Source organism: Antrostomus carolinensis, unplaced genomic scaffold (assembly GCF_000700745.2).
Source record: "Antrostomus carolinensis isolate BGI_N321 unplaced genomic scaffold, ASM70074v2 scaffold35657, whole genome shotgun sequence".
NCBI classification, from domain to species: Eukaryota; Metazoa; Chordata; class Aves; order Caprimulgiformes; family Caprimulgidae; genus Antrostomus; species Antrostomus carolinensis.
In genome coordinates this window covers 750-25,511 of record NW_010330214.1, presented here as the reverse complement: position 1 = coordinate 25,511, position 24,762 = coordinate 750, and the positions used below count along the sequence as shown (strand labels likewise).

Below are 24,762 nucleotides of genomic sequence, written 5' to 3'. Positions count from 1 at the left end.
GGTCCCTTCCAACCCAAACCTTTCTATGAAATATAATAGCTTATAGGACACAGCCTTTTCCACCAACCTCAGATAATCATAAAAATATGCAAAAGAAGTGGGGGGACACATCAAATTCCCGGTCACTGGAAACAGTGACCTCCTTCAGGAGGAGACATACAGTACCTCTACCTGTACAGCAGGGAAGTTCAACACTAGTTGGTTGATCTCAGACTTCAAAGACTACCTGTGAGTCTGTGAACAATAACTAAGCAAAGCGAGCTTTTTTCCAAGAGGCTTCACTTCCCTCTAGAAAGACACAAACCTCCCTCAAAAATATTCAGGAGCTTACAAACCAAAAGGTTAAAAACCACGGATAAATGTATTAGAATATAAATGGGTCAATGGTACAGGGAATTCAGACAGACCACAGAGAGATGGACAGCCAGAACAACAGCTGAAGTGTTGGCTTTGCCAAGTGACAAACTCACTTATTCTTGTTATCACACAACATATTTGCATTTTTACAATAATAATCTGGAGCTGCAGAGAGTTACATGTGTTGTTGCCCACCCAGAAGGGACAAAGCACACAGTCTGGCAATGTAACCTCTCTTGCTCTCACTGGAACTGAGCTGAAGGGACACACCACAGCACACCGCTTCAACTTTGCCTCTGAAAGAAAATTCATTGGGATGAAAAGAAGGTGAATGAAGATGGAAAACAGTGCTAACCCAGTTCCTGCTCCAAAACAGGAGTACTGTACTCTATTTTCACCATAAAACATGAGGAATCCCACGACTGAAACAGAATAAACATGAAGAGTTTTTAAAGAGCTATTCCAGAACGCATCCTGGAGACAAGCACAAGGTCTCCAGATTACAAGATGTGGTAGTTATAGAATTCCCCGCTCACGTCATCAAGGCTTTCTTTCTATCTGACCTTGGTATGAGGCTTCGGTAATCTCTACATAGCAATGGTCTTTCTAATGTGTGCAATAACTCTGATTATGGATTAACAGCAAAAAATAGTTTGAAACAACCTCACTTTGCCTTTCTATCGTGTTCCAAATTGTTTTTCCTCCCCTCTTCCCTCCTCTTCATTATGAGCAACACAATATTGCTTAATGCAGAAAGTACAATTTCCTTCCCATAAAAACAGAGAAAACAAGAATCTGCCAAAGTGGGACGTGCAGGTTCTCCTTCATCCTGCACACTCAGGCTGACAACACTTCCAATGCTGCCCGAGGTGTATTTGCTTGAGTTTAAGAGTGATGAGAGGATCTCTGTGTTACAGCTCCTGACCTGACACCCAGCTGCTCAAACTGGCATTTATTTACTTTCCTTTCCCTGGCATCGTTTTAACCTGTCTCCTTCCTTTTTTGAAGTAAAGGGCCCAGAGGAGGGAAACACTGCATCCAAAAACTCTCCAGTGTTAACACAGCTGCAGGGTTTGTCCCCTGTCCTGTTGGCCACACAATAAAGCAAAGCAATGATCCCGTCTCCCGGTCCCTGGTCACCTGAATAAGGCAGCTCCTCTCTGGTTTGAGCCTAAACCGCGTACAGAGAGCACCAGCTAGAGTTGGTGCTTTTATTTCCTCGATTGAGGGATGGATCTCCTGCAGCACAGGCAACCACTCAGTCAAGTTTTTACCCCTTTGCTACTCCTCCTAAGTTTTCTGCATAGATGGGATAGTTTTGAAGCAGGAGAAAGAGCCACGATGAGCAGCTGCTCATGCAGAGTCTGCTGCAAATCTCAGACAGTTTTCTTCCCCTTTACCACAAGCAGCAGGACCACCTAACAGAAACCTGAGATGAGAAGAGTAAAACATCTAAGCCAGCCATCAAGTGCTCTACACAACCACTATTAATTTATCGATGAATAAGATGTCAACTGTGTGAGGTATTTCACCGAAGCCAACATGTCCTGTCCTGCCCCTGCCCAGCTACAAGTTCACGTAGGAACTCAGAGCCAGGAACAGACCCCAAGTCCAGCTTCCAGGTCCCATCCTTAACCAAACACTCAAGCTTCTTCCCCAGAAATGTTGCTTTAAATGGAATTAAGTCAGATCCTACGTATGTTTATTTGACTTTGACCAGAAAGTAAACCTCTTAAACGGTGTGGTGAAAAGCAGGAAATCCCTCCCCTTAACTAAACATACAATCAAAGCCTCCAGAAGTTGATTAATTCTAATTTTTCCCATGTCCTGGGATGCTTGACTTAGAATAACTGATAGGAGAGATTGTGTTGTATGAAGGTCGGTTTTTTGTCTTACACAACCTCTACAGGCCCTCGGCTCCACTGATGAGCACCCAGGACATGGCCCAAGCCCTCGCACACAGACCCTGTGCTGACAACAGGACAGGTGGGACAAGTCCAGATCAAGTAGCAAAGACAGGAATGGACTTGTGACCTCCTGCCTCTGAGTCCAAGGCGTATTTCTGGGTCTAGGTCACACCATGAACGCACAGTGAGTGTGATTCTCCTGTTTTACAATACTGCTCTACTTGTAAAAAAAAAAAAAAGGAATATTTTGCCACAGAATTTTTCTGTAAAAACACAGCTAACTTGTGAATCATACAAGTGTTACTAATTTCTGGCATAAAGCTAACAGGACAGCTGCACATTGTCTGGAGAAGATATCAGGCTAAAAATAGATTAGACTTAGATTAAAGCCTTCCCAAGGCAGACTGGTGGATGAAACAGAACGAGCAGACCACAGCTACGCTGCTATTCTTAGATAGACAAAATCAGGACCTAGTTTTGTGCTCTGCAATTTTCAATCCCCAGTGTCCCCACATATTCCGGCCAAAAATTCCCAGCATAAATTGAAGCAAATTTACAGCTCTTCTGACATGTGTTTTGCTTCCCAAGGCATCCTATGTAGAAAAGCTAAAATTGCACAAGAGCATTCGACTGTGTCCCTCTTTGTCCCTTGCCTGCCCCATGCTGAGGGTTGGCACTTGGTAAATTTGGTGCCCTCAGAAGTCCCTTTGTCAGGGACATGGAGTGTTTAGTTTGGTACCTTGTAACTATCCCAACAAATTCAGAAGCACATTAATGTCAAAAGAAGTTCAGTTCCAACAAGCAAGCTAGAAGTGTAAGGACTGAGATGCAAGACTTAACTATTGAAATAACACAGAATGATCTTCAGGTGTCAGGGCAAGAAATAGCATCTGCAGGGTACGTCTGTCATCATCAGGAAACTTTAATGGGAGAGAGGCAGTGCCTGATGCACCCTGCGAGTTCAGCTGCAGCTAACACGGCCTCGACAGCACAGCAAACACTTGCCACTTTCAAAAATCAAGCCAATGACTCTTTAAATTGATCTCCTAAGACCTGAGGCGTGGCTGGTGCCCAGCCATTTCTCTCTGGTTGAAGCCAGTCATTCCCATTTACTCACTGATGGCTGGCTGCTCCATGCTCTCCAAGCACAGCAAAAAACAAGGCTCACAAGGCACGTCATGGTGTCCAGTGACAGGACAAGAGGAAAAGGACACTAACTGAAATACAGAAAACTACACTGAATCACAAGGACCAACTTCTTTTTACTGTGAAGGCAATCGAATAGTGGCACAAGTTGTACTGAAGAGTCTCCATCCTTGGAGATATTCAACACCTGACTGGACAAGGTCCTGAGAACTTTGCTCCATTTCACCCTGCTTTGGGCAGGTAGGTGGGACACGATGATCTCCAATTGTCCCTCTGATCTCAGTGGTTCTGTGAAGGCAGCACAGTGGTTAAATGCTCGACACAGGGCTCAACACTGGTCTCGTATCAGTTTCCAGTAAAGCTATCGCACTGACATCAGTAGCATCAATCCTGATTTTCATCTGTACAAGTGGAGGAGAATCATGCTGGTTAGCATGAAAGCCAATTTACGCAGGTGGAAGAATGAAAGACACTCACTGTGGTGTTTCTGTGGAAACTTGCCACATTTTTGTCCCCAGGAAGCTTTGCCAACACATCACTGACTACCACTAGTCCTCTTCCTTTTCCATAGCCCACTGTTAAAACCTCTGACATTTAACGTAATTTCTTTTTCGCAAGCTGGAAATCTCACAGGCCTACTCTGTCCTCATGTATCCTGTAGCATTTAAAGGACTAATGAACAGATTTTTCTGAAGTTTAAAAAAACAAAAAAATTATTATTCAAAAATACCTGATGAAAAAAAAATATTATCAATCCCTCTTGATAACAGGGGGCCCACAAGAAAGCTGGGGAGAGACTTTCCATAAGGGCGGTTAATGACAAAACAAGGGGAAATGGGTTTAAACTGAAAGAGGGGAGGTTTAGATGAGATGTGAGGAAGAAGTTCTTCACCGTGAGGGGGGTCAGACACTGGAACAGGTTGCCCAAGGAAGTTGTAGATGCCCCCTCCCTGGAAGTGTTGAAGGCCAGGTTGGATGAGGCTTTGAGCAACCTGGTCTAGTGGAAGGTGTCCCTGCTGCTGGCAGGGGGGTTGGAACTGGATGAGCTTTAAGGTCCCTTCCAATCCTAACCAGACCATTCTATGATTCTATGATTCTCTTCTTATAAGCTCTTCCAGGACCCTCCATCACACTGGTTGTTGTTGTGCTGGCCATTCTGACTGCAGGGTCACAATCCAATACGCCTCCCCAAACTGGAACCTTCCTCCTGTGCAATCACAGCTATGGACACTCCTTCTGGCTACTAGGCAGCTACCCAGCCTAGTCCCTGGCGGGATATTAGATCTGTCCAACCTTAATTTATGGAGATCTCTCTAGAGGTCTGGTTGTTAGCATGTGTGATGAACATACGTAAAGGCAGCCAGCGCGGAAGCTCCACGTCTTCCCGCTGAGGTCCCTGGGGTGGCTGTCAGGGAATCTAAGGGCGCAAGGGTTAAATCTCCCCGGATCTGTGGGGTGATGAGCCTCACCTCTGCATGAAGAGATCACTAGGAAACTGTTTCCTGCGCACTAGACAGGGATAACTCATGCAAGGGATGAATGGCCCCAAGATACAGCTAAGGATCTGACGTGAATTGAGAGAAGCCAGGAATTTCCTGACCTCCCTGTCTCACTCCTCCCAGAATGGCCTGAGCTCACAGGAAGGAGAGAGGCAAGCTCATCTCTGAATCTTTCTCTCTTCATTGTTTGGGTCTGTGTAGCCTCAGCTGGTTTGGAGGAGAAAATGTTCTGGGAACTTCTCATCAGATACCGCTCTCTTGATAGACAGTTAGAGATAAACCTTTCTTTTTTTTTTTTTCTTTTTTTTTTTTCCTCTTTTCTGCAAAAGTTCAAGATAATGACATTGCCACAGAAAAATGCTTTCCTATTGCTCTGCAAATGGCAGGCTTCACCCTTCAACCGCCTTCTGTCATGGCAATTTTAAAAGTGGTTTTCCTGGGAAAAATCAGACAACAAAGGTCTTGATCACTCTGTTATTCTGCAATGAATCCACTTGCACTGACCTCCACTGTACAGACAGGATCCCAGAATCACCTGGGTTGGAAAAGCCCTTTAAGCTCATCGAGTCCAACCATGAACCCAACACTGACAAGTCCCCGACTAACCCATGTCCCTCAGCACTGTGTCTACACGACTCTTCAATCCCTCCAGGGATGGGGACTCCACCACTGCCCTGGGCAACCCCTTCCAATGCCTCAGAACCCTTTCAGAAGGTGCCCACAACATGAAAGCTCAGCAAAGGCACACGAATCTCCATCAGGGTGACCCTGGGCACCAAAAGGACATTGATCACTGGCCAACACAGCAGATATAATTTGCAATGTGTCATCCATGAAAGACTCTTCAAGCCAGCTTCCATCGCAGATGCAGTCCCGTGGAGAGAGAGGACATGGCCAGGTAGCCAAGTCCTCTGCATGGGAGCAGCAGCTGGAGGCCAGACAGACTGTCCTCTGAGGTCCAAACCAGCAATGATTTACAACATTGAGGTATGAATCTCTCCCTAGACATCTAACTTTCAGACAGCTCCAGTTAAGAGAGCTAATCCACATGGTAAGAGTATGGCTACAGCAGGCAGTGAATCGCAGTGCAGAGACCCCTGAGCTATCATTGATCCAAACTGATTGTGTCTACACAAGGACAAGTGTCAACACGCTTCCTCATGTCCCACAGCAGTGTCTGGCCCTAACTAACGAAGCCAGAAACTTGGGAGGCAGAACTGACTATCAGTGCTGTGCTGATATGGTCACACCATTCTCAGCTCTGGCACAGGCTTGGTCAGGAGCGACCCAGGGCTCTCTGCACGGCTGCTTCACTGTGCAGTGAGACTGTGCTCAAAGGACCACCCCAGAACTTCAGCCCACAGCTTCCTGATGGGAGACAAAAGCTTGCAGAGGCGTCTACATGGTCAGATTTTACTCATCTTTTAGCTGTTTCATTCCAAACTCATTCCACTGCGACATGTTTGCTTACGTGAAGACAAAGCTTACCAAAATCAATTTGCAGGATGAGAACATTAAAGGATTCACAAGAAGATAAAGGACTATGCTGAAGGATTTAAGAAGTTACCTTAAGTTCAGTGCAGGAGCCCATTCTCATCAGCAGACTTCTATAAGCTAAATCAATAGGCAGCAATTCAGCAATTCCCTATTTTACCCAACTCTTCACAACTTCTAGAACCCCAGTGGAAAGTAGCAAGACACATAAAGATAGCACGCTGGGCAAAATCCTGATGCAATCACAAAAACTCTCCTGAAGTCAGCAGAGGTGGGCTAATTTACATGCTGGTGTCTAACTCTGGATGATTAAGTACAGAGATGCTTTGCTGGGAAAGGGCAATCTCTCATTTGATACGAAGTATCATCAATCATGAGATTGCAGATAACAAGCCAGCTGAGCAGATGTAAATTTTTCTCCAATCTGAGAAGCCCTCTGTCAGGGACTCTCCGTGGCCGTTGCTAAAGGCCAGTTACAGCTCGAACTGCTGCTCCTCTTTTGGCAGATCTGCATCCTTTGCCTCTCCCATGGCAATTAGATAAAAATAAGCCTTTAATACTTTCATTCCTGGTTTTCCTTAAGAATTATAGGTCAGGAAGATAATAACCAATAAATTCAGTTCCTACAGCACAGTTTTTATTTTTGATAACCAAGGAACCAGAAAGAATAAAGCAGTTCACTTCAGATGAAGAGCAGTAATGGGCTCGTCCACATTTCCAAAAGCAACTTGTGACTGTGGGTACCACATTTTTGAACTCAGCACTTCTTGAATATCAAATCCTTATACAGAGATCAAATTCTGGGACACTTCAAGTTGTTTTAGCCAGTTCTGAAAGTCCTGGCCTGAATGTTTTAACTGTATAGAGAGCATCTTTAAACCCCAGTCCCTGAGGTGCTGCTCCACGGACAGCTGAACAGCCAACACTGCCCTTCACCATAAGGGCAGGTCTCCCTCCTGGACCCTCTTTGGCCATTCCTCACCATCCAGTCTCACCCACTGCCTTGTGGCAGTGCTGGCACATCAGCAATCATTCTGTGAGCTAGTTCAAGGGGACTTTCTTCTGGTGGAAACCTAACACTCAAAGTCATGCACTAGCAGTGCAAGTCTAAGGGCTCAGGTCTGCCCCAGTAAAGGGAGAACTTCACAGCCCTGGCCAGGTTGTTCCCCAAGACCCCTCACACACACCAAGCTAATTAAATTCTGAAATCCAGGAGAAAACAAGTCACTTTGGAGACCCTATAGGTCTTTAAAGCAGAGAGCTTCTCTGAACACACCTGACAGTTGGAAAATGCTATTACTTTAGTCTGGAGAGCAACAGGGTGTTCCCATTCACACCCCAACAGGACTCCTTCTACCCATCTTACCTACACTTGACCCTGTTAGATAATACCTAGCTCAGACTTCCCATCCACCCAAGCTCGTCCTCATTTTTTAAGACAAACTTCACTCACCACTTTGGCTTCCTGATTCAAGTGGAATACACAATGGTCATTTGTTTTAACGACTTCCCTCAGAAAAGAAGGGAAAGTCCCTCTCATATGGAAAATAGTGTCAAATTTTTATTAGCACTGGCTTGACAATGATGATCTGCACTTTTTAATAAGTGACTTGACTTTGTTTTTCCTTAAACTGACTGAAATTTTAGCCAACTTCTAAGCTATGACAGTTCAAAAAACAGTATCAAATAATACATTAAAAAACCCCTCTGCCATGCAGAATCTCCCAGGCAGAAAGCTCGGGTTTTGGGTTTTTAAACTTTTTTTAAGTCTTTGGATGGATACAATGGATAAAATGACTCTTCCATTTTTCAGCAACTAATGCTGTTTCCACCACCTTCAGACACTCTCACTGCTGCTACTGTATTCTAATGAAATTCACATGCTGCAAGAGAGAGGTGTCTGGTGCTCTGCTTACAATCGTGACAGAACCAAAAGAATGTCAGAGCATGAATCAGTGGGACAATCATGAGTTGCAAACAGAGAAGACTCCTGTTTTCACACAGCCGACAGAATAAACAATGATCAGAAGGAAACTGGAGGAAGTGACACAAAAAAAAAAATGTGGTTAAAGTTTGAAAAATACCAGCCTAGGCACAGAAGTTCATTTCTAAGATCCAGAGTCAAGGCAAATACTTCACAGATGCCTTTTGAATGACACGTTAAGTTGTAGTCTCCAGTTGCTGTCTGGGTTAGACACCCCGGGATTCTTTTCAACAGAGGCGGGGAAAATTTTAGTAGCAATTTCCTTCTCTCATTAACTTCTGTAAAGATTCCATTCCTGAACATTCAAGTTCACACAATTTTCAACTAATTTGAATGGGAGGAGGATCAAGTAGCAAGTCTGGTGGTATTCAGAGATTTGCCCTGTCACTGAAAAAAACTCTGCACAAGCCCATGAATTCAAGCTCTGATTCTGACTCAGGGTTTGGCCTGGGCAGCCTTCAGGATGGAATTAATTTCACATCACTTTACTTATCTAAAATTACATGTCTGGTCTATCCTACTTCTCCGGGTTGCCCCAACAACCACTGGAAAAAAGATCAGCACCTCCAGGGGATAATTCTTCCTATCCTGGAGAGGTAGCCAAAAAGGGATAGGATCCAGTAAGTACCTGTGACTCACAGGTAAAGACAGTCTGGAAGCAAGAAAAGAGAGGTGAAGACCGTGTTAGGCAACAGACAAACACACCCTTCAAACCTAACACAAGGTGATTTCAGAACCTTAATCCAAAACACACATAGGTAAACCAGCCTGGCTGGGACACCAATAAGTTCAAGTCTGTGTGTATAATTTACAAGTGCCAAATCCAGAGATAAGTAGAAAATTCTTGTACTGGATGTATGAAATAAGCTGACCATAGAAAGCTTCTTCCTTCGTGCTTGTATCCCTACGCCCTCATACTTTGTAGCCTCTATGTATTTTGACACTGCACAATAAATCCACTAACGTTAGTTGAATCTTGTGCCATCCCAGATGACATAACATTCCATCACAATGAATTCCACCTCGCCTGGTGTAGCTTAGAGATGCTAGAATTTGCTCACCTGCTGAGATGCCCTTGAGGGAGGCATCCCACCCATCTCCTTCATCCCTGTCATCTTCTTTCCACCTACAATCCAAACATCATATAAAAATTAGCCCCAAAGTTAAAACCCTACATTTCACAGAATCACAGAATGTTGGGGATTGGAAGGGACCTCAAAAGATCATCCAGTCCAATCCCCCTGCCAGAGCAGGAACCTCAATGAGATCACACAGGAAGGCGTCCAGGCGGGTCTTGAATGTCTCCAGAGAAGGAGACTCCACCCCCTCCCTGGGCAGCCTGTCCCAGGGCTCTGGCACCCTCACTGGAAAGAAGTTTCTTCTCAAGTTGAAGCAGAACCTCCTGTGTTCCAGCTCACACCCATTGCCCCTTGTCCTACCATTGGACATCACTGAGAAGAGCCTGGCTCCATCCTCCTGACATTTGCCCTTAACATATTTATAAACATTAATGAGGTCACCCCTCAGTCTCCTCTTCTCCAAGCTAAAGAGCCCCAGCTCCCTCAGCCTTTCCTCAGCAGGGAGATGCTCCACTCCCTTCATCATCTTGGTGGCTCTGTGCTGGACTCTCTCAAGCAGTTAACTTTAACATTTAATTTAAAAAAAAAAAAAAATAAAATCCAGAAGCCTGACCAAAGCACTGTAGAGAAATCCCACACCTGAGCTGAAAGTCTGTAACCTTTGGCAGGGCCAACACTGGCAGTTTATTTCTTTTTATGAAGATTTCAGAATAAAGTGTCACCTGAACGTGCAACACATCAACTTGCAGCAGCACCTGTCAATTAAACTTAATTTTAAGCTGGTTTCCTAAGAAAACAAAGCTTATGCCTGCATAGGCTCTACCCAAGTGTGAATGTGTATGAGGAAGGAGAAGAACTGACTCCAGACTATTGACCTTATTAGACAGTTTCAATAAAATTTGATGGAGGGTCCCAAAGCACCTCAGTTAATGAAAACAGGCAAGTGGTTAAAGCAGGAAGATGCTGTTAATATCTCCACAGTGGAAAAGGTGGCAGTATGAGTTCACCTCTTATTAGTCATGGGAGAATCTGCAGGAGAAAAACCTAAAAAGGTGACTTCATAGGCAGACAAGCTTCTTTATTCCACTGCTTGTGGATCTCAGGAATGCTATTTACCATTTTGTCACTAGATGGTATTGTTCCACAGGCTATATCTGAGAGCCTCAAAGGTCAATTGCAGCATGGTATATCAGAAGCTAGGTTGAAGTGTGAGAAAAGGGGCTTTTTTTCATGTATTTTCATGTATGTTTTCACATGTGGAAGTAATTAGCAAAATCAAACGGTAGCAGCTAAAGGAAAAGAGCTTTGGTGAAAATGTAGATAATGTAACTCAGTATCGATGAGCTGTGCATTTCCTCCATATCTGAAAAAATCTGCTGAGATAAAGAGGTGGAAAGATGATATTGATAAAAATTGAATGTTTCTATTAACAAACCAAGTATGTACAACAAGCCCTTTATTGTAATTCAATCTGATCTGACACAAAATCAAACAGCCTGACAAAATCTGTTCATCCATTTCACAGGAAGTGAGAAAACCCAACTACTGTGCTAGGATACATTCAGGGGCACCAGCTCCTTCAGTTTTCAACTTGGGCATTTACCTGTATCTTGAAGGTAAAAAGAAGATGCTTCCATTTCCCAGCCTGGATGGGTGTCACTTTTGTCCTCTCCACGCTCACTTGAATCTGCTCTGACAGGGAGAGGGTGATTCTGTAAAGGAAATTATGCTTGTCTTAATAACATAACCTAAAAAATATGCTCAGGTGGTAAATCAGAAACCTGGCACTATCAGGCATGAGATTTCCACAGCTCCTCAGTGTTCAGGATGGAATTCTGCCCTAAATGGCTTCCTATCTTCAGGAGTTAGTTATGTTGGGGTTTATTCCCTGGCACTGAGCACCTAAAATTAAATTAAGTCTGAGCTGCCAGTCCAGGCTGCCCAGGCTGTCCCTTTGGAGAGGCACCACCAGAGGCCCATTCATTCCAGCCTACCTTGGTGTCTAAGGAAATTATCTGAATTACCTGCTAAACATCCTCCTCCTCCACTAAACTCAGAGGGGGACCTAGAGAAATGAGGCACAACACACAACTTTCAGATGGCTAGAGGTAAGCAGAAGAAATCTCACCTAACTACACAGTAGAACGTGGCTTAGTCCTGAGAAACACCAAGTGAAATGCCAAACTCTTTGCAATTGTCTCCATTTTGTGCACATCTGTGTATGAGTGTGTGTGTGTGCGTGTGTGTGTGTGAGTGAGTGTGTGTGTGAGTGTGTGTGTGTTTGCACACTCGTGGGCTGGGTGTCTCTGTACAATTGCTGCCCTCTTCTGGGAGAACGTACTGGACTCAGTAAGTAAGTGGATATGTTGGAATGAAATTCTCTTTATGTCTAGGAACCTCCAGCCTCAGCGTTGAACACACTGCAGCACTGCTGTCCTACACAAGCTGAAACCCTTGTTAAACTAGGATTCTGAGAAAATGGGTTTTTCTAAGGAGAGTTTTTCTAGATAAACTCCATTCCTCCAGCAAGAACTGAATAGAGCCATTTCTATACCTTTGTGCTCCCCTCATCTTCCTCTTCATCACAGTCTAACCCTTGATGGGAGATCTCAGTAGGGCCATTCTTCTGGATCAGGCTGCTTTCTACTGTCCCCATTCTTTTCTTTTCAGTTGTCACTCTCACCTTCATGAGGTGGAACCCAGTGGAGACTGACCCTACTCTCAGATTGACAGGATCACCATCAAACAACAGGTCACCAGAGCTGCCATCTTCCTTAAAGCCTGGGGGTTGGTAATCTTCAGGAGTTACTACACAGGGAGAAAGAACCCACTGATGTCAAAGAAATCAAGTTCCATCTCTCCTTAATCTGATCTATAAAGAACCAGCCTTGAGTAACATCAATTGCTAATAATATTCTGGTTTGGTGGTTGGTTTTTTTTTCAGGAGGAAGGGAGAGAATGCAAAGGAAAAAATGAGCTGAGCAAATGTTATCAGGGAGCTTAAAGAAATGACGACTTTAGGATGCTGAGATACCATTAATGTGCTCAGCTTTCTGGAGCAGAACCTGACAAATGTAGGATGTCTGCTCCTTAAAAAAAAAAAAAAATAAAGCAAAAAAACCTGTGAAGAAGAAGGATGTCTCCTTTTCACATTGCATGGCTGTACTTCTTACATGGATGTGCAACCCTTCCTGCCATCCCTGTGTGTCAGCAGGCTTTACTATGCATTTACTACACCATTTCTCACTGTTATCAATTAGCAGCTTCTACCATTTCACCTTTCTGTGCTTTACTTATTTTACAGGGGCTCATAATTATTATGGAAACTGATGGAAAGGAAGTTTTTCCCCACAGCACACACTGTTCTCCACCTACCATCATTGTAGTAGATGAGTTTCATGGTCAGGGTAATGTCATTGGGAAGTGGCCCAAGGTTTTGCATTAACAGGTACAGTTTACGGATCAGGAGCCTGCTGGCCTGTTTCACGTCCTCGCTGCTGCACACTCCATTCACAAAGTTCATTTGGTTGCTACAGTCAGAAGAAGAATAACAGATTTGTTTTCCTCATTCATGAATATTCACGATCCAATTACAAATACAGTGCACCCACTGACTTGTCTAAAACCACCAGCAACAAAGCTACAATGCCTTTATGTAATTTCCAGATAAATAGGGAAGTGAAACAGACTCCAGGGATGGGGTGGCATCAGCAAAACAACAGCTCTAAATTAAGAGGCACGGCATTTACATTTGAACAGACTTTGTAGCTGGGGCAATGGACCCCATTATACAAATGTCATGACTCACTTGTTTGTTTGAACATGATTAAATTGGATCAAAGGACCATAAAACAAGTGCCTTTCACCTAAGCAATTTCAGGAATGAGAGGAATGAGGTGAGATTCCCATATAAAGCCGATTCATCACAGGGACTATTTTCAAGTCCATTTTGCAGTTTGGAGAGAAGTGAATCGCGTGCTCTCACTTCAATTCCACGTAAGAAAAACGAGCTCAGAAGCACATTTTTCAAAAGTGACTAAGGGGAATTCCTCTCACCTCCTTCACCCACCCAAATGTCAGCCAGCCAGCCTAAGCAAGCAGTCTAGACTGAGAGAAATGTCTCACAGAAGTGGGATGAATTGTTCTCCAGAGGAGTTTGTTTCTCTTGACTACAGAGGTAGATGAGATGAGCAGCTTAGATCAGCCGGCTAACTTTAGACGGTTGAAGATGGACCAGATGAATCACTATGTGACTAAGGAACCTGAACTTCCCTAGCTTTCAATGAGAAGGGGTCATAAAAAATGTAGTTCCTCTATTACAAAACTCTATCTGTGGAAACCCGCCAGCAGGTGGATGACATGATATGCAGGCTGGATCGTCTTGAACACAATCATCCCAAATTGCTTCCAAAGCAGTAAGTAATCCAAGAAAGCAGAGAGAATCCCAGGGCTGAATTCGACTGACTAAACCACCGGAAGGAACAGCTTTGTTAAGATTGATTTCCCCTTCCAGTTGAAGCTTCTTGCTTCGTCATGAGAACAGAGTGGCTGTTGAATAGCGTGAATTCGCAGGGTATGATTTGGCAGGCTCCAAACTGTCAACAGCAAAACTCTGTGCTCAGCCCACCATGCTATTAGATTAAATCCTTTACGTTCAGAAATGCACATCATGGGAGAGGACAAAGATTGGTAACGCCTAAGGTGGAGCAAAGAGAAGGTAGGACTTCTCTTGCACATCACCTTTACAAGTCTTGGGATTAGCAGAGTAGAAATGGTAAAGGGAAGAGTATAAGCAAAAAAAGAGATGAGACTTCCACAGAAATTAACAGGTCAAGTACTGGTTCAGTGTAGGAATCATGTTGTGAATTTGATGGAGGAATGTGTTGAAAGGTAGAAGCTGAGGAACCAAATTGCTCTGAAGGTCTGGGATCAATGGCAAGGAATTCCTTCAATATCCACCTACAATAAGGCAGACAGAGACCATCCAGGAGAAAGTTTCCCTTTACCACTCAGATACTCACAAAACATCTCACATGGAATGATTAACTGAGTTTGCACGTGACAATAAACCTTGCAGGTGTATCAAAGCAGTTTTATCAGCTGCAAGAGCTGATAGGAAAGATGACACAACACAGAGTGTCTGTTTACTGATGACTGCAGGTACACACATGATCCTGCCACAGCAGCGGCAGTCACTGAGGAAAGAGAACAGAGCCCAAGAATCTGAAGCTGTGGGCTTTGAAGCCTCAGAGCAGTCACAAGATTTCAATGGAGCAGACAGAAACACTACAGCAAGATGATTTAGCCCCTCCTTGGCCAGGATGACAGCCACCAAGGGATGCTGAGTTCTATTTGGGGACTGCTGTTAGTTCTAGGAATTAATGACTGATCTGAGCAAGGTTGATTAAAATACCGAGAACTATCGAATATCTTTGGGATCCCAAACCTCCCCTCTTCCCCTCAGTGTAGTAAGGACAACTGACAGCAGCTTCAAAGCAGAACTAGAGCGTACAGTCAACAGGACACTCCAGACTCAGATACAGTTCAGATTTTCCCAACAGAACATCACTTTGCCATGTAGTACAAATTATGTGGATGTGTTTACAGAAAAAACAACTCCTGGCACATGACAGCAGTGTTGCAGAGGAGTTTCCTGAGGAGCATACAAGACAGCAGAGCTCTCTTGCTGTACAGGCAGGTGCCAAGGCCCAAAGAGCCATCTTTTACCAATAACAACTGCAGAAGCAAACTAAAAATGGGTTAATTTTTCTTTGCTTTGGTTATAGCCAACAGCCTTTGATAGTATTTATTCTAAACTACACAGGATTATGGCGTACTAAACACAGCTTTAAAATATTTAACAGACAAACCCACAGAGATGCAAAAAGCTGCTGCTTCCTGCCACGCATTTTGCAGCATCAACTCACGCATCATCAGCGAAAGTTCTCTCGGGTCACCCACGCAAGACTGCTCAAGCAGAACAGACGTATGCAAAGGGCCAAGGGAAAAAATCCTGGGTGCAGGATCATGGCGAAAGGGATCAAACCTGAAAATGCTTCAATTGAAAGCACAAGGCTGTTCTGTGCAAGTGGAAAAACACTCATTATTAGTTGAGACACTAGGAAGCTCAACACCGGTGCCGGTTTCTGCATCACTACCCTGATTAGGCACCATTTCTATAAATTGTCCTTAATTCAGTTCTGGTGCACTTTAAATACCTCACTGTGCTGCCTAACAACACTTCTACTCATCAGCTCGGCAGCTCATATCCTGTAGGGTGAATATCCTCATCTCTGATGGTATTTACAGCTGCTTAGCGACTCAGACATGCTCTAATCATAAAAGTGCAGTTTCTTCTTAATGCTTTAAGAACACAGTTTTCACAGTGCAATTCTGAGAAATCAAAGCAAACCATTACCTGATGATGTCCATCTGGGGCACTTCCTTTTTGTACTTGAATTTGAATTGATACAGTTCAGTCACTGTCTAGAGGTTTAAGGAGAGAGGGGAAAAGAAGAAACAGGTCTTTTTCAGTAACAAGTGTAAAGAGATGTCCTGAACTTTCACACCTTTATGCCAGAGCACTAATTTAATGACACGATGACAGTTTTAACTCTATTATTGCTTGCACAGGCTTTGGCAAATTTTCTTAACAACCACAGCCTACCTAGCACTGAAAGAATCACAAAAAACCCGACAAACTTCCTGCTTCTTCCTTCCACTTCCTCTGTGGGCCGAAGTCCCCAGCCTAAATCTCTAATGAGGGACTGGGGCCAGCCAACCATCACAATGTACGTACATCCTTCCTTACTAAAAGGAAAAATCTGAGGCTTCACGGGTGATGCAGCATCACAAGGAAGCCTGTCTCAGAGTTCTGTATGGAGACAAGGGCCTGAAGCACTTTTCCTACTAGGAAATACCAAAAATACTGCCTGGGCAAAAGTCTCTGAATGACAGTGGTCTCAGAGTTTTATGAAGGAAATAAAAAAACCTAGGTGATTTTCCATTTACAAAGAAACGATTTGCTAGGATTTTAGAGAATAAAATAATTAGGAAGAACAGAGTACTTCACCACAAAAAAAAGGATCTGCTGTAGTCCAATTCCATGCCTAGAATTCACTTTTTCCAGAGGCACTGAGGTTGATTAGTAGGAGCTGAGCCCTTAATTCTGAGCCCCTTCCTTACAAATCCCAGCCTTGGTACGGACTCAATTCTTGCTCTCTCCCCAGATGCTGAGGTGTGACAGAGCAGAACTGTAATCAGGTGAGCAAAGATTCTGCAGCCATCCTCTGCATCTGCTCTGCAGAGACAGCATGGACACGGCACCTTGCTTATGTATCACACTACCCAGTCTGTCTCCCCTGGCTAGATGTAGACAAAATAGAAATGCAGCAGAGAACACTGAAAGGATAATAATTACAGGCACTAGGCAACACATACATCCCAGGTCTTCTGTCCTAAACCTCTCAGCACGAAAAAACAGCTCTTTTCCACACTGCTGTCAAAAAGATGGTTCGTAAAAGAATTATTTTGAACTTCCCATTTGTTTCTTCTCTTCAGGAAAGAAAAACAAAATCATCAACATGCCCATTAGTTGCCTGTTAACATCCCTGCCTGAGGCCCTAGATGGGCCCATAGCCTAGTGCCTGGTAGGAGCGTTTGATCACAATCCAGCTCACTGAGCTGTCATTCTTGAGTGAAGGCAGAAGAAGAGAAACAGGGTCACCAAGCAGTTATGTCAGGGTAGAATTTAAGCCTCCAAGTCCACTCTGAATACAAATCTACTCACCCATGCCTTCAGTTGCCTCACAGATTAATTAAGACTCTTTCTTACCTCCGGTTCCTCGGGATTGGTGTAAATCTGTTATAAGAAAGCACAGAGAGGGCATTCTCCTCCTGGATAACTTGAACCAGTGAAAAGTGACTAAACAATGATATTTGCATTTTACAGCAGAGATGGTACTATCTTCAGCGTGGGATTGGAGAAAGGAATGGCTGAGAAACAGCCTTCCTCCATCAGCAGTCAAGACTTACCACTTCAAAGACAGGTAGAAGACATTCAGCTGTGTAATTGTGGAGGAATGAGGTTAATTCCCACCTCAACCCTCACACACAGCTATCGACGCCTGAGATTTAACTACTCAGATTATGCACAGAACAGATGGGTAACGTAGCTCTTGGAGCTTTACAAAGGACCAGGGCAAAAGACTTGCTATGTAACCACCAGTGTGTGATTTCTTTAGCACGGGATTAATAAGCAGGATTCTTCTGCAGGGGGAAATGGAGAAGACACAGCAGCTTCCGAGGGTTTAAAGGAAGCAATGATGTGAAGCACATGAAAGTGCTTCGAGGAGTTTAAGGATGCGTGTAAGGCCTCAGTCAGAAATCTGACATACTGAGCAGGATATTCCCATGCAGCCTAGGAAGATCATATTCACCATGTTTAATAAGGTCATCACTCTATTAAAAACCACATATATTTTGACTTCCCCTTAAAAAAAGGCACAAATGGGTTGACACAACCTTGATTCCGTGTCTCTTTCAAGCAGGGTGGGGGAAGAAAAACACCTTGTGTTCATGTACTTACTGCGAGGACAGCAATGTGTAACTAAGGAGGGAAAAACAAAGCAAAACACAAAATCAAAATCTAACATTGGCGGGCAAGGAAAAGAAAGACCTATTGAAATCTAACTGCTGACATGCACCGAGGGAACAGCCACATCCCACACACCACGAGGGAAAAGCCTTGATGCAGATTCTCAGAGCACAGCATCAGCAACACCTAGTGGCCACCTCGCTGGCATTTACACACAGTTCCCCAAGAAAACTTAGCGCAAGGAAAACAAAGCAGCAGAATACTACATTCTTCAAAGCCATACGAGAAAACAAACCCTGACATTTTCACCAGGAGACACCAGCTATAACGGGGACAAACAGCCAGGCTCCTTCACAGCTCCAGTTCCAGTATCATTTTCTTTAAGGGCAGTTAATGACAAAACAAGGGAAAATGGGTTTAAGCTGAAAGAGGGGAGGTTTAGATGAGATATTAGGAAGAAGTTCTTCACTGTGAGGGTGGTGAGACAGTGTCCCAGGTTGGCCAGAGAAGCTGTGGCTGCTCCTCCCTGGAAGTGTTCAAGGCCAGGTTGGATGAGGCTTTGAGCAACCTGGTCTAATGGAAGGTGTCCCTGCTGCTGGCAGGGGGGTTGGGACTGGATGAGCTTTAAGGTCCCTTCCAACCCAAACCAGTCTGGGATGCTGTGATTCTAAAACAACTGCATCTCAGACTTCTCTTGAGACTCTTCCTAAACAAATCTCCAAAGGCTATGCCAATTTAAAACTCTTTTTTGAGAGCACCCATCCCTACTGCAGACGAAGACCTACTCTCTGCTATGAAACTCCCCAAAGCTACAATATAATTTAATTTTAATTTAATTTATCCTATAGCAAGAAAATGCACACGGGGCTACTCTTGAAAACAATCCTAGAACATGCTTTAAGTATCTCCATTTTTTCCTTAATCCTTGTCAAATAACACTTAATTTATGTCTCTCATAAATATCAGAGGACTAAATACCTCCTGAACTGCCAGCAATCCATAAACTGAGTTCACAACATTTTGAATTATCTTGTGCACAGTGACAGTTGTACTGACGTGTAAGAGCCCATCCGATCGTCGGTGGCGAAACTAACACCACATCATCTGATCTAGATGAGAGCTGGTTTGATGAACTGCTGACAGAGATGAAAACAGTCGGGGCTTTTTCCTCTGCAGAGCAGTTTTAATGTGAGAATCAGCAAGGAATATGATCACTTACTAGCTGATTTTGTCCTGGAACCAGTTATATACCTTACTTGATTAATTACTTTCCAAAAAAACATAATAAATTCTGAACCCAAGAAGAAAAGCTTGGAGGGTTAGAGAAGATGAGGAGAAGGGAAAAGACTAGGGGAAAGGAGATGAAGGAAAGCAAAAGCACAGAAGAACCTCTCTCGAGAAAACAGGCATGGAGATGGAGATCTGACTGGTAGTGTTTCTATCCAGACATTAGAGAATGCAAATGTAGAACGTGGAGCTAAGGGAAATCCAAATTAGCTCACACACCACATACAAGCAGGCCTGGAGAGCAACACTGGTCAATATTTTGGCTCAAGGAATAAAATCCCAAACCCCACATGTATATACTCAGGGCAGGGTCTTCCCCCTGTCCTGGAGCTGTGAATGTGTGTTCACAGAATTGGGAATGGAAGGGACCTCGTTGGGTGCATGGAAGATCACTACAGAAATATAAAGCAGGACTGGAATGATGGTTTTGTCTATACTTGCTGAAGAAATAGGAAACTCCATTAAAAATGTGAAAAAAAAAACTTACATACTGCCTCTCCAAAGCATCAAAACAACCTTGAATCCTGCCAGAGGAAAAACATGTTAATACTAACCAGCAATATTTATCTCCTGATCTGTAAACACAAACAGTTTAACGTGCATTTTTTTTTTTCTGGAATAAAAAAAACACAGCTAGCAACATTTTGGGCTTGTAAAGTCCTTTTCAGGCCAACCATCATAAAGGCACTGTCCTCCCTTCTGCATTTGTGCACTGTTTATATTTTTAGGGCCATATCCTGTCAGCCTGGAGCCCACTTAAATCCTGATGAAGACAAGGATTCACAGCCTAGGGCTGGTTCTGAGCTGCTCTCTGCTCAGTGCTCTCCTCTGGCCCCCCAGCTCTATCTCCAATGGCTCTTTTCCCACCAGCCTTGTACAGAGCTTGGCTGAAACTTCAATCTGAACCTGGCCTGACTTGTCTGGTCTTGTAAATTTTTGTTATTTGATGCATAGTTTACAGCTATGGACTTTCTCAAAGTAGTAAATATTATTTGAGGTAGCAATGGTCATCTGTTTGCTCTTTGAGTCAAAGGATGTGGAGCCAGGTATCCCCTTAGCATAGCAAAGTCAGAACTTTGCTTGTTGGGAACATGCCAACTCTGAAATACATCCTAAATGTCACAAAGAAAGTTACAAGGTTAGACACACAATATCCAGGGAGATAAAATATTGGAGATACTAAAAAACAAGCTACAAGGATCCCTATAAAAGTGAATCTAGAAAAGACTAAATAACAACAGAATCAATCTGATTATTTCCTTCACCCTCTCTCTGCACCTCCGCTGCCTGTGTGTGCTCTGGGGCCTGACCATGACCTCACTACAGCCGACACTCCAACAGACTTTGAACTCACATGATCCTGGTCAGCTAATTTTGTCCTGCTTACACCAGGGCCAAGCACATACGCCGCAGCAGTGGGAGCTGCACTGGCACAGCTGATAGCGCAACTGGGCACAATATTTTCAGATTCAGGAAGAAGAAGAATGTGAGGAGCAGTTGACTTGCTATTCAGCACAATCTTGTCTTAGTTTCGCTGTTACTCACTTACCACTTGACTATCTGCAATGATCCCAGACAGCTTTTATCTTCTCGGAGAATTTTTAGACAGAGGTCTGCAAAACCAGATTTAGCACATAGTTACAATCCTTATCAGAGCTGTTGGGCAAACACTTAAACTAAGCCAGTCACCCTCCCTTTTTTGGATAAAATGCCTTATCTGGAGGTCCTTCCTGAGCGGAAATGTTGGTTTTCCACCGAGTCCCAGGTGGGCGGACACAAGCTTATTGCTGCATTTTCAAATGTCAAGACTTTCCTCAGATGCTCTGGGCTCTCCCAGAAGAACTGCTACAGTTAATGGCTTAATTTCGAAACACCAGCAGCTTCCATCCTTTCCTCCCTCCTCTTTTCCACTCCCATCTATTCCACCCTTCCCTAACATCTTCCCTTCCGCATTCAAACCACCAACATCCAGATGAGGTAAATGGCTGTGCTCAGAATAAACTACTTGTGCTAAGCTTTTCCACACAGCTCCTTCTGCCTCTGTTTTCAGGCAAGAGGAAACCCATTCTGTAAATGAAGAGGTGAATTAATAACACCTTAGGATTCAACCAAGGAGCCCTCAAAGGCGACGTTAACATTCCTGAACAAAAAGGCACCCTTAAGACCTCACATTTGATTACACAGACTAGTGGCTTTTCAGGGTTAGGTGATCAAGAGCCAATCTGGGATTTCCTGTGCCCTCAACCAAGCCCACAAAGTGCAAGTGACCATGTTTCAGGACAACTAATTCCCTAAGTAAAATCATGGAATACATGGAGACAGTTCACACCCTACCAACACATCTGGAATGAACATAAAGATATGGATGAATCAAAGCATCGCTAATTCTTGGCATCCTGTGACAAGACTTTGGTTCTTACAGTTGTTTTTGTTTTTTTTTTCTTAAAGTTCTGATTCCCAAAGCACATGTGGTTATATGTGTGAGATAGAATGAGGAAAAAAACCCACAACCAACAAAGCAACAATAAACCAAGCAAATCTACTTTCAGTCTTGCACGGAAAGCTGGAAATGTGAACCTCAAGTGCTCAAAAATCCAAAGGAAAACAAAACACACCAACCAGAGCTCATTTAAAACTTAAGTGCTTTTTAAGTCAATCTCCTGACTCTGAGACCTGACTCAGGGAGCTGGCAATGCCAAGGAATTATTACAAACAAAAAAACCCCCACTAATAGAGAAGCCATGAGCTGCCAATAGCTCTAGCTTGTCTTCTGGGTTCTCCCTCTATCTGATGCAGAAGCACTGTCTGCATCCAGACTTAAGAAGGCCTGTTAGATCAATTCTTTATAAACTGAACTCACACATATATGAGCAGCTGGAAGCAAACATATAAAACAATTATAGCTGAAATTTAGCAAGTAGGAATTCAGCACAAATTGAAAGTCTTACCATCTAAATAGCGAGTTCCATAAGAGCTCTCCGGGAACAGCCCTCTCATGTATGTTATACAGGACACAGAGATGGCCAGGAGCCTTTTCACCAGCACCACAGACTGCTGCTCAGTTGCAATTTTGCTGGGGAACAACACTGATTCCTGTAAAAGAAGGGCAAAGTAAAAAATAGCACTGTTTTAGTGTAACACAGGGATTATGTGTAGAAATTACTCTCAGCAGGTGGAAAGAGAGGGTAACTGCTAATTTTAACATTTCACAGAATCCCAGACTGGGGGGGTTGGAAGGGACCTCAGGAGATCATCCAGTCCAACCCCCCTGCCACAGCAGGTTCTCTACACAGGAAAGTGTCCAGGTGGGTTTGAACATCTCCAGAGATGGAGACTCCACACCCTCTCTGGGCAGCCTGTCCCAGGGCTCTGGCACCCTCACAGGAAAGAAGTTTTTCCTTAAGTTTGTCTGGAACTCCCAGTGTCCCAGTTTGTGCCCATTGCCCCTTGTCCTGTCACTGGGCACCACCGAGAAGAGCCCGGCCCCATCCATTTGGCCCCCACATTTCAGATATTTATAGACATTGATCAGATCCCCTCTCAGGCTGCTCTTCTCCAGGCTGGACAGACTCAGGTTTGGTCTTCGTACTACACAGAAAGAACTCACATCTCACACAGGTAGGATTACATATTTTAAGGATAGTTATTGATACATCTGGTATGATTTACTCAGAAGCAGAGTGCATTGGTCATTCCTTCACCTTTGTCACAGCTGAACATTCCCACCCCCTCCACTGCACCAATGCCAGCACTTACCATCCAACCACCCCTAAAGGCAAAGTGTACAGTGTTCTGCCAGCTCAGCTCTACCGAGTTAACTGTGGAGTCAAACAAGTGCCAGCACTGGTGTGGCACTCACTGCTGTCCCAAAATTCACTGCTGCCCCAAAATTCACTGCCTGCCACAGCTTTGTTTTTTTAAATCTGACAGCAGACTGAACCTGTCAATGCTGTAAGCAGACCTAGTTTTCAGAGTGATTTTAACACAGAGTTGTGAACAGCACATGTCTACCATGGAAGCTAATGCAAATATTAAACATCGCGTGATTGTAACATGAACAATCTCAGCGGAAAGTACACTAAATTTAGTTCTTCTATTAGTTCATTATTTTTCTTCCTGCTAATGAAGTTCTGTGCTCACCTAATGAGCCTACATTTATTTATAGTCAAATACATGTCAAAGTCCCATTGTGTATCTTCCTGGACTCATTAAATTGGAAATAATCCAACCAAGAACAGTGCAGCCAAGAGGTGTTCCAACCTCACCAGGCACAGACGTGCCAGGTCCAAAACTGAGAGCTAAGACTGTCAGTACCGTCACATTTCAAAGTTTTTACCTTAGAGGACTTTTTCTTTTGCCCAGTCCGTAAAAGCTGATGAGTAGCCATCCTGTACTTCAAGCTTCTTATTTTATGGTACCTTAAGGAAAAAATTATATATATATATATACATATATATATATGAGACACCTGGAAAATACACAGGTATTGCTACTCTCATCTTCCTTAGACTAAGAACAAGATTCTTCAGTTTATTCAGGTCTGAAAGCTAATTGCCAGTCAGGACAGCTAAAGCAAAGCAAACCAAGGATATTCCATGGCACTGAGTCTGCAGAGCAAGAAAACTCCCTATTCACTGGGAAATGATCGATAGTATTTGAAATTCAGGGCAACAACTGTACCTGGTGTCAGCCGTGCTGCTTCAAAATGCATTTCATATATTCCAAACCGCAAATGTTAATTCCTACAACCATTAAAAAGTGTGAAGGGGGAATGAGAAAGAGCTGGAAGTCTGCCAACAGCAGACAGTATTTTAGCAAGGGCAAGCAGGAAATGCACTAACATCAGTCTTGGCCGGAATAAAGGAACGATTCTTCTGGGACACCTTGAAAGAGGGAAAAAAAAAGAAAGAAAGAAAAAAAAGAGAGAAGTCCACATTGTTTCAATGAAAGCAAGCCCTGTTAGACAAGCCTAGATTAAAGAAGAAAATATTCTTCTTACAAGAATGGAAAGCTGACTGATAAAGGCAATAGCGTGGACATTACATGTCTTGCACTTGGGTGAGGTGCTTGATTTAGCACCGTCTGACATTTTGATTAAAAACTTCCATTAGATGGAATTAACAAGGCACGCGTTAGCTGCTCTGACAAATGGCTCTCTGGGAGATCTCAACACGGAGTCGCTAACGGGGAGACGTTAATGAAAGAAAACACCACAAACACTCCCCAGAGAAGCGCTGCCTTGTCCGCAGCCAGTCAATATTTCTATTAACAATTAAAATAATAACATAAACACGGTGGATTGACTTAAATCCTGACCTAATACAGTGAACAGCACTTTTATCAGAACACTTGATCTAATCTTGTTCTGCATTTGTACCTTTTCAGCTTTTTTCCATGGAAGCCTCATTTCCAT

General features: G+C 43.6%; 1 protein-coding gene across 1 annotated transcript; it reads right to left on the bottom strand.

The window, feature by feature from the left end:
* Nucleotides 1-6,880: 6,880 nt before the first annotated feature.
* On the bottom strand, nucleotides 6,881-23,736 carry LOC104519790 (HORMA domain-containing protein 2; the record flags this gene model as incomplete). The annotated part of the gene is made up of 12 exons (XM_010172862.2): nucleotides 23,686-23,736; nucleotides 22,298-22,442; nucleotides 20,899-20,962; nucleotides 19,837-19,873; nucleotides 18,054-18,074; nucleotides 17,301-17,327; nucleotides 15,885-15,952; nucleotides 12,842-12,996; nucleotides 12,021-12,274; nucleotides 11,070-11,178; nucleotides 9,448-9,513; nucleotides 6,881-6,987 (listed from the first exon to the last, which is right to left on the bottom strand). Coding segments are annotated over exons 1-12 (1,104 nt in total), but the record flags the coding sequence as incomplete, so codon positions are not given.
* Nucleotides 23,737-24,762: the final 1,026 nt, after the last annotated feature.